A 13,198-nucleotide genomic window follows, 5' to 3' on the forward strand; every position below is an offset into this window, starting at 1 on the left:
CAGTTGACAACATCTTAACGCTGGAGATTATAGGCTGCAGTGTCTCGTGTGAATGTTATAAAACAGATCATCATAATCCACTTCAGCCAATGATTAGTCTGATCATATACACTCAACAGTGGGCCTATTGCTGTTAGGTCGCCTTATGGTGTCGTTGGCTACCTTTCACCACACACATAAGATAAGATAAGATACAATGAGAATCCTTTATTGACCCCCTTGGGGAAATTCGGGTGTTATAGTAGCATGGGGGGGGGGGGGGGGGGTACAGATATGGGCAGGGTAGTAGAAAGACATAATATAGGCAATATAATTAGTTCTGAATATAAAATAATTGAAAAATAAACAGTGTAAACAATATAATTAACTATTGACTATGAATTTTTTTATAGAATAGATTCGGTGCTCATTTGACGTTATTATTCGATTAAAGGAACACGCCAACATTTGGGGAAATTAGCTTATCATATTCTACATTTTATTTTTAGATCATTAACTTTGGAATAACCTGCCTCAAAACCTCTGCTGCATTTACAGTAGATTCACTTTTTAAAATAATCTTAAATTGTATTTAAATTGTATATTGTTTTCTGTTTCTTTGCTTGCATGTAATTTTAGCCATCTTAATTGTTAGTTTCATTATGCATTGTGTGTTGAGTACTGACTTTTAATCATTTTGTTTTGCAATAATAATTGTTTTTGTATGTTTTTTTTGTGTGTGGACCCCAGGAAGACTAGCTGGTTGCTGCTATGGCACCAGTTAATGGGGATCTGTAATCAAATCAAATCAAATCAAATCAAAACATGGAAGAAGGTAAACGCGGACGACTCGGTCTTTGCCCCCCGTCCACAGATCAAGCGTCCTGGGGGCGCGGCGGCCAGCGGTACGTCTTTGACCTGTCCAGCCTGCCGGAGCAGCGCCTGGTGATAGGGGCGGAGCTGAGGATCCTGAGGAAGCCACCGGTGCCGGACCTCCTGCCGACGCCGACGACCGCCGGCGGGAACCTGTACAGCATCCTCCTGTACGCCTGCTCTCCGGAGGGCGGCTCGGGGAGGAGGAGGAGGAGGAGGCAGCTCCTGGCCTCCAGGACCGTGGAGGTTTGATTTTATTTTATTAGACATTTAAAAAAAAAATACAAGATTCCAGAAAAAAACGTCAAGGATGCTACACAACAAAGTCAAGACTTATTTCCATTGGATGTCCCGATCAAATTCTTTTGCTCCCGATCCCGATCATGTGATTTTGAGTATCTACCGATACCGATCTTTCCCGATCAGATCAATTTTTTTTTTGTAATATAAATATTTTTTTTTATCGCAATTTCTCACATTACATTCACCCTGAATGTTGACGTTATCCAGGTGAAAAGTTAACTTCATTCAATCGAGGCATTGCAATCCTTGACATACGGTAAATCATTTGATGTATAATTAAATCAAAGGAAATGCGTTTGGGTCTGAGAGTGTGGCTGGTCTGCCGTTCTGCAGCTGGATACTATTGGTTTGTTTTTACAAAATTCTTCTGCTCTGTGTGACAATAAATAAATGAATGATGATATGCAATTTAAAACCAAAACTAAGGCCTCAGTAAAATCCAGATCTTTTTTCCCCCCCGATCCAAATCTTCAGAAAATCACGGGATCGGATCGGGACATCCCTTTGTGGTCCTTGGTCTCAGACAGACAAGCAATACAAAACATGACCATAAATAACAATTTGACAAACTACATAGACATGCACATTTTAAATGCAGTACAAATGTAGCCACAGACAGCAATGTATCAGACATTTTCATGCATTTAAAATCAATTTTTTGACATTGTTGAGGAGCCATGATTTTTTTCTTAAAATTGTGTCGGCGGCTACTGATGCATTTGAGCTGTGAAGGTACTGTAGCAAATTCCAATTTGTGGCTCCCCAGAATTTAAAAGAACATTTGCCCATTATCTGTTTTGAACCTTGGAACACGCAGGTTCTGGACAGCGCTCTACCCAGGTGGGAGGTGTTCGACGTCTGGGCCGGCGTGAAGGCGAGGAGGAGTCACGGCGGAGGACCCGGGTCAGCCCGGGTCTGCTTCCACCTGCTGGCGGTGTCCGAGCTGACGGGAGAGGAGGTGGCCGACCCCCCCCCTGGGTCCCTGGGGCTGGCACGGCACGGGCGGCCGCATCACGAGAAGGCCCTGCTGGTCGCCTTCTCGCACGCCGACGGGAACGACAACCACCTGTTCACGGAGATCCGGGAGAAGATGAAGACGACGACGGCACAAAGCTTCGGCTTCCCGGGCTTACCTTTAAAACGTTCCCGAAACGCGGCCGTTCGCCAAGGGAAGCGCCGGCATCGACGGCGGCGGCAACGACGTACGGCACTGTCGTCGAACCGGTCGTTCGGTGCCATCGGTGGGGGAGGAGGGGGTGCGATAGGAGGAGGAGGAGGAGGAGGAGGCGTCAGTGGCGGAGGCGTCAGTGGCGGAGGGAAAGGCGGGGCAGCGGGCCGCCGGAGTCGGACCCGCTGCCACCGCAGAGCGCTGCACGTGAACTTCCGGGACCTGGGCTGGGACGACTGGATCATCGCCCCGCTGGACTACGAGGCGCACCACTGCGGGGGCGCGTGCGACTTCCCGCTGCGCTCGCACCTGGAGCCCACCAACCACGCCATCATCCAGACCCTGGTGAGCTCCATGGACCCGGACGCCGGCGTGCCGCCGAGCTGCTGCGTGCCGGCCAAGCTCAGCCCCATCGGCATCCTCTACATCGACTCGGGCAACAACGTGGTGTACAAGCAGTACGAGGACATGGTGGTGGAGAGCTGCGGGTGCCGGTAGCGGAGGAGCGGTACGAGGAGGACATGGTGCCGGTAGCGGAGGAGCGGTACGAGGACATGGTGCCGGTAGCGGAGAAGTGGTACGACGAGGACATGGTGCCGGTAGCGGAGAAGCGATACGAGGACATGGTGCCGGTAGCGGAGGAGCGGTACGAGGACATGGTGCCGGTAGCGGAGAAGCGGTACGAGGACATGGTGCCGGTAGCGGAGGAGCGGTACGAGGACATGGTGCCGGTAGCGGAGAAGCGGTACGACGAGGACATGGTGCCGGTAGCGGAGGAGCGGTACGAGGACATGGTGCCGGTAGCGGAGAAGCGGTACGACGAGGACATGGTGGTGGAGAGCTGCGGGTGCCGGTAGCGGCGGAGCGGTACCGAGTCAAGTATGTAACTGTTATCTGTGTATTTTTTTTATCATTTTTATTTTATTTATTTTCTTGCATTTTTACAGCTTTTTTCCAGGTCAGACATGACCGACAGAGAGCAGAGGAGAGGAAGGACGGGAGACGATATGGGGGGGGGGGGGGGGGGGGGGGGGGGGGGCATGTGGCAAATGTACGTCGGGTTCGGGAGACGAACCCGGGTCGACCCATCGTTTTCTTTTTTGACTGGAATGTTCGATTTTATAATGTGAATTTGTATATTTGTATACATTTTTTATTTATGAGTTTTGTTTTCTTTTTTAATTCGTATTTTTAGTTGTACATTTGTATTGTATTTGTTTTGTCCAGGAGCCCAGGAAGACTGGAGGCTCTTTCATGTGTCTCTAATGGGGATCCTTTAACCTCTTAAAGCCCGGAGGCCCTATTTTCTGAAAATCCGCCTAAAATACATACCTAAGTAAATGGAATATTGCTCCACTTCTACAAGGTCCATTTGCATGTTCTTGGTATCTAGGGACATCTAGGGACCTCAGTGAATGTATTCCCAGTGTCAGAAATATTGTGTCTATTACTAGGCTTGCTTAAATTGTGATGAAACAAAGGAGAATATGAATCATGATTTTTCTTTTCATCTTTGACGGTGAATAACACCATGCATAAAATGACCAGCAATGAAAAATTGCCACTGAGCTCGTTCAGTACCTTCTTGAGATCACATGTACAGAAAATCTAAGCAAATGAATAAAGGCAAGATAATTAAACAGAATGTTTTGTAGATACAGTACTGAATTCTGCCAAATCCAGACACATGCAATTTGAAATATTATTATAGAATATAGAATAGCAGGCCTATAAATTACCTTATTATAGCCAATTCGCACATTTATGGATTGTGCCAAATCTTATCTTTCAAATGCCCGAGGACTTTTTAAGCACCTGGTTAAAAAATATGCTGTTTAAGGAACTTTATTTGGTCAAAAATCAAGCACTTTAAGCACTTCAAGGACCTTGTGCGAACCCTGTGAACTGAACGGCATGTGAAATTAACAATAAAGAAGATGGATGTAAAACGTTGTGATCATCTGATCTGAGTCACATAAGAGCAAAGAAATCAGATTTGGGCCACTTTCCTCTGCAGTGTGAACGCAGTGTTCCTTGTAAGTAATGGCTGTTCTCAATCATGAGAACAAATCACGTGAGATTCTCCACTTACTCAGTGATTTTCCCGTCATTGTGTGTTATTTTCCAGACAGTGGTGCAGGTGTTTAGTTATGTGTGATGTTCGTAAAATGGTGGGCATGTCATTTTGGAACGTAAAATCGAATTCAAATACGTTCGTGTGAAATGCACTGTATGTACACTATCGTCTATAAAGGTCTACATATTTAATTGTAAATTTCTGTACAGTTTTTGATTTTCAAGTAGTATATACAGTAATAATATATTTATATATTTGAAAATTGTTATGTACACCCTCAGTTCATATTCCAAATGTATGTTCACTTTATTTTTGTACAGGTCCGTTTGAATAAATACTGCATTCATATTTAGTTTGAATTGTTTGAATGAATGAATTAATTAAATTAATGAATTTATTCACACACACACACACGATACAATACAATCAATTGGATGGTTTCTCGATTTGTTTTCCCCCTATCGTGTTAGGGTCAAATTTTACCCGTTTTCAAGTTAAGATACGTAATAAATAGTTATCTCCAGTTCCTGAGCATCTTCTAGTGTAGAAACATGAATAAGGCAGAGGGACTGGGAGACCCATGTTACTGACCAGACACTCTATATCAGTGATGGCTGTTTACTGCAGAGCAGGAGGGACTGAGAGACCCATGTTACTGACCAGACACTCTATATCAGTGATGGCTGTTTACTGCAGAGTAGAGGGACTGGGAGACCCATGTTACTGACCAGACACTCCATACCAGTGATGGTTGTTTACTGCAGAGTGGAGGGACTGGGAGACCCATGTTACTGACCAGACTCTCTATATCAGTGATGACTGTTTACTGCAGAGTGGAAGGACTGGGAGACCCATGTTACTGACCAGACACTCTATATCAGTGATGACTGTTTACTGCAGAGCGGAGGGACTGGGAGACCCATGTTACTGACCAGACACTCTATATCAGTGATGACTGTTTACTGCAGAGTGGAGGGACTGAGAGACCCATGTTACTGACCAGACACTATATTATCAGTGATGACTGTTTACTGCAGAGTGGAGGGACTGGGAGACCCATGTTACTGACCAGACACTCTATATCAGTGATGACTGTTTACTGCAGAGTGGAGGGACTGAGAGACCCATGTTACTGACCAGACACTCTATATCAGTGATGACTGTTTACTGCAGAGTGGAGGGACTGGGAGACCCATGTTACTGACCAGACACTCTATATCAGTGATGACTGTTTACTGCAGAGTGGAGGGACTGAGAGACCCATGTTATTGACCAGACACTCTATATCAGTGATGGCTGTTTACTGCAGAGTGGAGGGACTGGGAGACCCATGTTACTGACCAGACACTCTATATCAGTGATGGCTGTTTACTGCAGAGCAGGAGGGACTGGGAGACCCATGTTACTGTCCAGACACTCTATATCAGTGATGACTGTTTACTGCAGAGTGGAGGGACTGGGAGACCCATGTTACTGACCAGACACTCTATATCAGTGATGACTGTTTACTGCAGAGTGGAGGGACTGGGAGACCCATGTTACTGACCAGACACTCTGTATCAGTGATGACTGTTTACTGCAGAGTGGAGGGACTGGGAGACCCATGTTACTGACCAGACACTCTATATCAGTGATGACTGTTTACTGCAGAGCGGAGGGACTGGGAGACCCATGTTACTGACCAGACACTCTATATCAGTGATGACTGTTTACTGCAGAGTGGAGGGACTGGGAGACCCATGTTACTGACCAGACACTCTATATCAGTGATGGCTGTTTACTGCAGAGCAGGAGGGACTGGGAGACCCATGTTACTGACCAGACACTCTATATCAGTGATGGCTGTTTACTGCAGAGCAGGAGGGACTGAGAGACCCATGTTACTGACCAGACACTCTATATCAGTGATGACTGTTTACTGCAGAGCAGAGGGACTGGGAGACCCATGTTACTGACCAGACACTCTATATCAGTGATGGCTGTTTACTGCAGAGCAGGAGGGACTGGGAGACCCATGTTACTGACCAGACTGTCCGTGACTATTGTCAGAATGTAGAGCTTTTTAACACTTATTTAAACAAATAAATACCACTTACAGCATCTTTAAATAATATAAGTATCATATTTATATCTTTAAACAAGTGCCTTAGTTTGTGTTTAAAAGAGGGTCAAACGTCTGGTGAAAATTAAAACAATGTATGATTTATTATTTTCATAAAATGACTTCTTCACATCAGATTCCATTCGACTGACGTCGCCAGGATTTCAGAACACAGTTAGTGGAACGGGGGTGATTCCCCCCCCCCCCCCCCCCAGAGGTACCAGTGGAAATAACACAACCATGGATCACATGTACTATAGTGTTTGGGGCGAATTTATACTCTGTTCAGCTCACCTGACACTGGAATGTACTGAATATATTCACAAGGACACAAACAACCCCATTTAGTGAGTATTTCTTGGCAGGGTTTACATGTACAGGTTATTGCATTTCACAGCAGGTGACAAAACAATGACATTCAGTCAGCAAATGATGAGATTCTAAAAATCACGTCTTAATACATTGTTAACCTCTTAAGCATCGGGCAAAAATGGGGCTATTTTTTTTTGTTTCGTTTTTGAGGATTGCATACCCAAAGTAATTTGCGATTTATTATACTTTATACTTTATATACGTACAGCACATGCACGAGTCTGGTCTCTTTTGAAAGGTAATAATCTGAAGTTTCTTACACATACATATACATACTGTAGAGTAACAGAGGTTTGAACACACTGAAGTAAAGGTTTTGTGTACCCACATTTCTGTTTAGTGGTTGCCACTTGCCAGATACCTGTTTTTAAGTTCCAGCTGAGAGCTAGGAGCTGGAAAACATAACGGTTCCATAGCCTGAAGTCTTGTAGTACTAGTACAGGTCCAAAGTTTTAAAAAATCCCACGGAAAATTAGTGTTTCACAAAGGTTTTTGTAATGTGTGTATAATTCAGCGTAATTATCCAAAATGGCCGTCCACTTCCATTAATTCCCGACGCGCGAGTAAAATTTCACTTTCAAACAATGTATTGGTTGATCAGTGAAAAATGCAGCCCGGAGCCGACAGACGAGCACAAAGTGGCGCGACATGTGGGGCCATCCGATGCTTAAGAGGTTAAAAAAACGAAACAATGAAAGGTCATGATTTGTTACACATTGATTGAATACAGGAGGTATTCAACTTTCTGAAGTTTTATACTGTATGTATCTTTCTAGGTTTAGGGTGCAACCTATGTGGTTTTCCAGTGTTATTTAACTTGGATGAATAAAGAAAAGCCTGTATTGCAGCCTTTCTAATCTATCACATTACGTTCTTTCATACTACGATATCAATATAAATTAAATATATTATTCAGCCCTAATTGGAAATATACAGAAAGTTAACCGCTTTAAAATGTTGTCATTCAAAAGGCAATATAAAATCACATTTGAAATTAAATGACTGTTAACGGTGCAGTATGTCGTTTTGGGATACGTTTAGAGTGTCAGAGATATGGAAGAATTCTATGATATCTGATAATATACATTATTAAATATACATCAACATAATTGCTCGGGGGAAAAAGTGGGTCCCGGGGAAACTGAGACATTACCATTTTACCGTCACATATAAGCCGCACCGTTCTATAAGCCGCAGGGTTGAAAAATGGGGGAAATTCTGTCTTATAGTCAGAAAATTACGGTATATTATTCAGTATTCATGTCTGAAGAGAACAATCCCTCTCAAATTAGAGGCAAGAAATGTTGGCGTGTTCCTTTAAAATACATTTTGGTCCAAAGCCCTGCTGATATCACCACACACTGATTCATTTCATTACTTGAAATGAATATGTGCAAACTATTAAATATATCATATTTTATGTGGGTTTCCACAGCTAAATGAAATTCAAGGACTTTCAAGTACTTTTCTAAGCACTATTTTCCATTTTAAAATGGCATTTAAATGCTGTTTTTTATTGAATAGAAAATCAGATCCAATATTTATGGCTTAAAACCAATTTCTGACAATTAGTTACACTTTAGATAATTTTTTTTATATTTCTTGATTCAGAACTATTTTATCATGGATGACCATGATTTGAATTTCAAGGACTTTTTAAGCACCTTATTTAAAAAAAATCTGTTTTCAAGGAATTCCAGGCCTTGACTTTTTTTCTTTTTAAAAGAAATCAAGCACTTTAAGCACTTCAAGGACCTTGTGCGAACCCTGGTTAATATATTAATATGTTAAACTATTAAACAGACTTATACAGGAGGTTACGGTGAATACGAGCGATCTGATGATGTAAAAACAATGCAGTTATCAGGTTCATCAGTTAGCGCCGTTTAACCACAAGGCATGAGAAATGTCTGAGATGACCAGTTCAATTCAAAGGCTTTCAGCTGCACATTGTGATTACTGCATAACTATGCAAAGACTAGTATTCTGTAAATGCACTGTTAAAAACAAAAACACAAAAAAAAGTGGTTCATTTTAACTTTCACTACCACACTACAGACGGTTAACCCTTTACTATCACACTACAGATGGTTGTAGTGTGATAGTAAAGGGTTAACCTTCTGTAGTGTGGTAGTGAAAGGGTTAACCTGCTGTCGTGTGGCAGTGAAAGGGTTAACCGTCTGTATTGTCGCAGTGAAAGGGTTAACCGTTTGGTAGTGCGGCAGTGAAAGGGTTAAAACATTTATTTTAAATAATAAAACATCTGGTAAATGTTGGCATTTAGGGTGGAGGTAGACATTGCACAGCCTTAGGGTTCCATCTTATTTTGGGGTATTTTGGCATTTTAGATTAATATTGATTAATTACAACCTTTGACAAAGTCGCGACAATAATTATCTTTGACCAGTTCTCACTCTCAAAAAAATCTTGGTACTAATTCCCGCATTTAACTTTCATTCTCAACTCATTCAAGTCGTCAGCTCATGAAGAACACAGAATAATTTTCTGCTTCATCAAGTTCAACGACAACATCCGACTCGCAAACCCTGTTAACTCATTGAGCGCCAATAACGAGATATCTCGTTTCGGAGAGAAAACGCTTGAGCGCCAATAACGAGATATCTCGTTTCTGAGAGCAAACGCTTGAGCGCCAATAACGAGATATCTCGTTTCTGAGAGCAAACGCTTGAGCGCCAATAACGAGATATCTCGTTTCTGAGAGCCAACGCTTGAGCGGCAATAATGAGATATCTCGTTTCTGAGAGCCAACGCTTGAGCGCCAATAACAAGATATCTCGTTTCTGAGAGCAAACGCTTGAGCGCCAATAACGAGATATAATGTTCCTTTTTCTCATTATTATTATTATTCTAAACACTCGGGCGCGTTTGCGGCGAGCGTATCGCTAAACCGCCGATCTTCGCGGTAGAGGAATCGGAGGTGGAGGAGCTCTCACTCAGGTCCTCAGCAGGTCGCCCCGGATCCACTCCGCCACCATGCCGGCCACCTCCCTCCCGGCGTCCAGGACGAAGGCGTGGCGGAAGCCCCTCTCGCAGAGCCTGATGTCTCCGCCGGGGAAGTCCTGCTTCAGCTCCTGGTAATACGTCACCGGGCACCAGTGGTCCGCGGCGCCGAAGTAGAACACGAGCTGTGGAGGAAAATAATAATAAATAATAATAATAATTCATTATTTATATACAGTAGCGCTTCTCAAGAACCCGAAGTCGCTGACAGTAGGCAGAGAAACAAAGTAAAACAAAGAAACAAAAAAGGAACATAAGACCACGGGGGGAAACAGGGGAAAGCAGCATGAGATACACAGAAACATAGAGCCACAGTAACAAGCATCAAACAGGTGGGGGGGGGGGGGGGGGGGGGGTTATGGGTGGGGAGGTTGGAGGCTAGGGAGAACAGGTGGGTTTTGAGGCGGGATGTGAAGGTGGAGAGTGTGGGGGAGTCTCTGATGGTCTGAGGGAGGGAGTTCCAGAGTCGGGGTGCAGGGCGTGAGAAGGCCCGATCACCAAAAATAGAACCGAGGGGAGGGGGTTCAGCAGCACAGATCGCTCCTATTGACCAACGTGGTATTTGGCCTGCTGTATACAAAACTGTTGGCAGTAGTTAGTAGGGGTGTAACAATGCATCAATCCTAAGGTGACGATTCAACTGCATCGATTTGAAAATGTTAGAATAGATTTAGAATTTTCCTTTTCACATTTTTTATTTTTTTTTTGTCGATTTTTTTCGAATCAGTTCCCCCAGCCACATTTGTGTATTCACAATTTTTGGGGGAATTAACCGATCGAAAATGTATCGCATCGCATCGAATTGTGGTCAAATAAAGAGATTTCATGATGCATTAAATCGTTGCCTGGAGAATCGTAATCGAATCGAATCGTCAATCAAGTATTTACACCCCTATTTGTTAGTGCATCATATTAAGTCAAGGTTTGTTTTGTTAGTGCATCATGTTGAGTAAAGCGATTACTTTCCAACACTGGTCGTCATTGAGCGTTCGCACTGTTGTGAAAAGTCAGATCTTGTTCTCAGGCCTATTTCCTTCAGTCAGATGCACAGTATGTCCTCATGTCTCTACCTGGACCTTTAATGAAGGTAATGACTACTTCTGGACAGCGGTGGTGTTCATTCAGTGTGATTTATATCAGCATGTTTTGTCCTAAAGTTGTAGTTTATGGACAAACATCTGATCCCTGATCAAAATGCAGTGCGAGTGGCGTATAGCCAGTCTGGTGTACAGTATGGGGGACCCTGATGTAAACAAGACGAAAGTCTTTCTCTGGTCTGCATCCCCAATAACAATTGTGTGAATAGAGCTGTACTGTATTGTACCCATTCTGCAATCTGTTAATAAAGTTTTCAATCAATCAATCAATCAATCAATCAATCAATCAAGTATGCACCACTGAGACGTGTGACTACTGTAGTACAAAGTACGAGATAAACGTTTCATCACCTTGTCCAGGTTTTGCTTTATGGTCACGTTGTCTCTTTCCAGGACCTTCCTCATTTCTTGACCGCCCATGTACATAGCGTTAGCTGAAGAGACAAAACACGTACATAGCGTTAGCTGAAGAGACAAAACACATACATAGTGTTAGCTGAAGAGACAAAACACGTATATAGCGTTAGCTGAAGAGACAAAACACGTACATAGCGTTAGCTGAAGAGACAAAACACGTACATAGCGTTAGCTGAAGAGACAAAACATGTACATAGCGTTAGCTGAAGAGACAAAACACGTACATAGCGTTAGCTGAAGAGACAAAACATGTATATAGCGTTAGCTGAAGAGACAAAACATGTACATAGCGTTAGCTGAAGAGACAAAACATGTATATAGCGTTAGCTGAAGAGACAAAACATGTACATAGCGTTAGCTGAAGAGACAAAACATGTACATAGCGTTAGCTGAAGAGACAAAACATGTACATAGCGTTAGCTGAAGAGACAAAACACGTACATAGCGTTAGCTGAAGAGACAAAACATGTACATAGCGTTAGCTGAAGAGACAAAACATGTACATAGCGTTAGCTGAAGAGACAAACCATGTACATAGCGTTAGCTGGAGACAAAACATGTACATAGCGTTAGCTGAAGAGACAAAACACGTATATAGCGTTAGCTGAAGAGACAAAACATGTACATAGCGTTAGCTGAAGAGACAAAACACATACATAGCGTTAGCTGAAGAGACAAAACATGTACATAGCGTTAGCTGAAGAGACAAAACATGTACATAGCGTTAGCTGAAGAGACAAAACATGTACATAGCGTTAGCTGAAGAGACAAAACATGTACATAGCGTTAGCTGAAGAGACAAAACATGTACATAGCGTTAGCTGAAGAGACAAAACACGTACATAGCGTTAGCTGAAGAGACAAAACATGTACATAGCGTTAGCTGAAGAGACAAAACATGTACATAGCGTTAGCTGAAGAGACAAAACACGTACATAGCGTTAGCTGAAGAGACAAAACATGTATATAGCGTTAGCTGAAGAGACAAAACACGTACATAGCGTTAGCTGAAGAGACAAAACACGTACATAGCGTTAGCTGAAGAGACAAAACATGTACATAGCGTTAGCTGAAGAGACAAAACATGTACATAGCGTTAGCTGAAGAGACAAAACATGTACATAGCGTTAGCTGAAGAGACAAAACATGTACATAGCGTTAGCTGAAGAGACAAAACATGTACATAGCGTTAGCTGAAGAGACAAAACATGTACATGGCGTTAGCTGGAGACAAAACACGTACATAGTGTTAGCTGAAGAGACAAAACACGTACATAGTGTTAGCTGAAGAGACAAAACACGTACATATTGTTAGCTGAAGAGACAAAACACGTACATAGTGTTAGCTGAAGAGACAAAACATGTACTTTGGGTGTTTATCAGTGTTAACTGCATCATATCATGTTAAATGTATTTGTATTATTAAGGTGGGTGTTTATCATTGTGTTAACTGCATCATCATGTTACATGTATTTGTATTATTAAGGTGGGTGTTTATCAGTGTTAACTGCATCATATCATGTTACATGTATTTGTATTATTACGGTGGGTGTTTATCATTGTGTTAACTGCATCATATCATGTTACATGTATTTGTATTATTAAGGTGGGTGTTTATCATTGTGTTAACTGCATCATATCATGTTACATGTATTTGTATTATTAAGGTGGGTGTTTATCATTGTGTTAACTGCATCATATCATGTAAAATGGTTTGGGTAGGTCGATGTAAAGAACAGCAACAACAACACGCCAACCTGCACATCACTACTACAGATGGAAATTAGCTT

The 13,198-nt window shown here is 42.7% G+C and overlaps 2 protein-coding genes across 3 annotated transcripts in view; one reads left to right on the plus strand and one right to left on the minus strand.

The window, feature by feature from the left end:
* Positions 1-804: 804 nt before the first annotated feature.
* On the plus strand, positions 805-2,821 carry LOC311225144 (growth/differentiation factor 6-A-like; the record flags this gene model as incomplete). The annotated part of the gene is made up of 3 exons (XM_084310348.1): positions 805-1,098; positions 1,973-2,357; positions 2,424-2,821. The coding sequence occupies 3 exons, from the start codon at positions 805-807 to the stop codon at positions 2,819-2,821; spliced, it is 1,077 nt and encodes a 358-aa protein (XP_084166474.1).
* Positions 2,822-6,580: 3,759 nt separating this feature from the next.
* Positions 6,581-13,198, minus strand: part of ldah (lipid droplet associated hydrolase) — a 58,209-nt gene continuing 51,591 nt past the window's right edge. For both annotated transcript variants that reach the window (XM_084309442.1, XM_084309443.1), the window contains exons 6-7: positions 11,343-11,425; positions 6,581-10,019 (exon numbers count right to left, since the gene is read on the minus strand). In XM_084309442.1, the coding sequence (XP_084165568.1) occupies positions 9,828-10,019; positions 11,343-11,425 (275 nt within the window). In that variant the 3' untranslated portion in view covers positions 6,581-9,827. The remainder of the gene's footprint in view (positions 10,020-11,342; positions 11,426-13,198) is intronic.

Source organism: Notolepis coatsorum (assembly GCF_963971535.1).
Source record: "Notolepis coatsorum genome assembly, chromosome: 3".
NCBI lineage: Eukaryota > Metazoa > Chordata > Actinopteri > Aulopiformes > Paralepididae > Notolepis > Notolepis coatsorum.